Source organism: Aureococcus anophagefferens (assembly GCF_000186865.1).
Source record: "Aureococcus anophagefferens unplaced genomic scaffold AURANscaffold_4, whole genome shotgun sequence".
Classification (NCBI taxonomy): Eukaryota; class Pelagophyceae; order Pelagomonadales; family Pelagomonadaceae; genus Aureococcus; species Aureococcus anophagefferens.
The window spans coordinates 2,972,845-2,973,436 of NW_008705564.1; the positions used below are offsets into that span (position 1 = coordinate 2,972,845).

The 592-nt window shown below is 85.0% G+C and overlaps 1 protein-coding gene across 1 annotated transcript in view; it reads left to right on the forward strand.

Moving 5' to 3' along the window:
- Positions 1-592, forward strand: part of AURANDRAFT_62418 (hypothetical protein) — a gene marked incomplete at both ends in the record, with an annotated part of 12,485 nt that overhangs the window by 331 nt on the left and 11,562 nt on the right. The window contains one exon of the mRNA XM_009036204.1: positions 135-506. Within this exon, the coding sequence (XP_009034452.1) occupies positions 135-506 (372 nt within the window). The remainder of the gene's footprint in view (positions 1-134; positions 507-592) is intronic.

Consider the following 592-nt stretch of genomic DNA (forward strand, 5'->3'; position numbering starts at 1 on the left):
TCGGCGCAGGTCGGACCGCGCGTCGGCGGGCTGGTTCGAGCCCGACGGCGACTACGCGCCGTGGCGACGCCGGCGCCCGCCCCGTCGCCCGCGGCGAGACGCGCGTCCGCGGACGCCCGCGCCGCCCGCCGCAGGCCCTTCCACGCCGCCGGCGCGCGGCCGCTCGAGGCCGGCGCGCACCGGCTCGTCGTCTCGCGGCGCGGCGAGGAGCTCGCCGCGGCGGCGTTCGACGTGCCGCCGCCGCCGCCGCGGCCGCTGCCCTGGGCGCGGCTCCCGGCGCCGCGCCGCGCCGCGCTCCTCGGCTGGCTCGACGGCTGCGGCGCGACGTGCGTCGTCGACCGGTCGTGCAAGGTCGAGCTCCCGCTCCCGCGCGCCGCGCCGGCGCCGCCCGCGACCGCGCCGGCGCTCGGCGAGCTCGCGGCGGCCGTGGACGCGGCGCGCGGCGCCGTCCTCGTGCTGCCCGGCTTCGTCGACGCCGCGGAGGCGGCGCGCATCGTCGCCGCGGCGTCCGAGCGCGGCGCGATGGCCCCGGCGCGCGAGGAGCGCGGCGGCGGCGCCGCCGCCGCCGCCGCGCGGACGAACACCTGCGGCC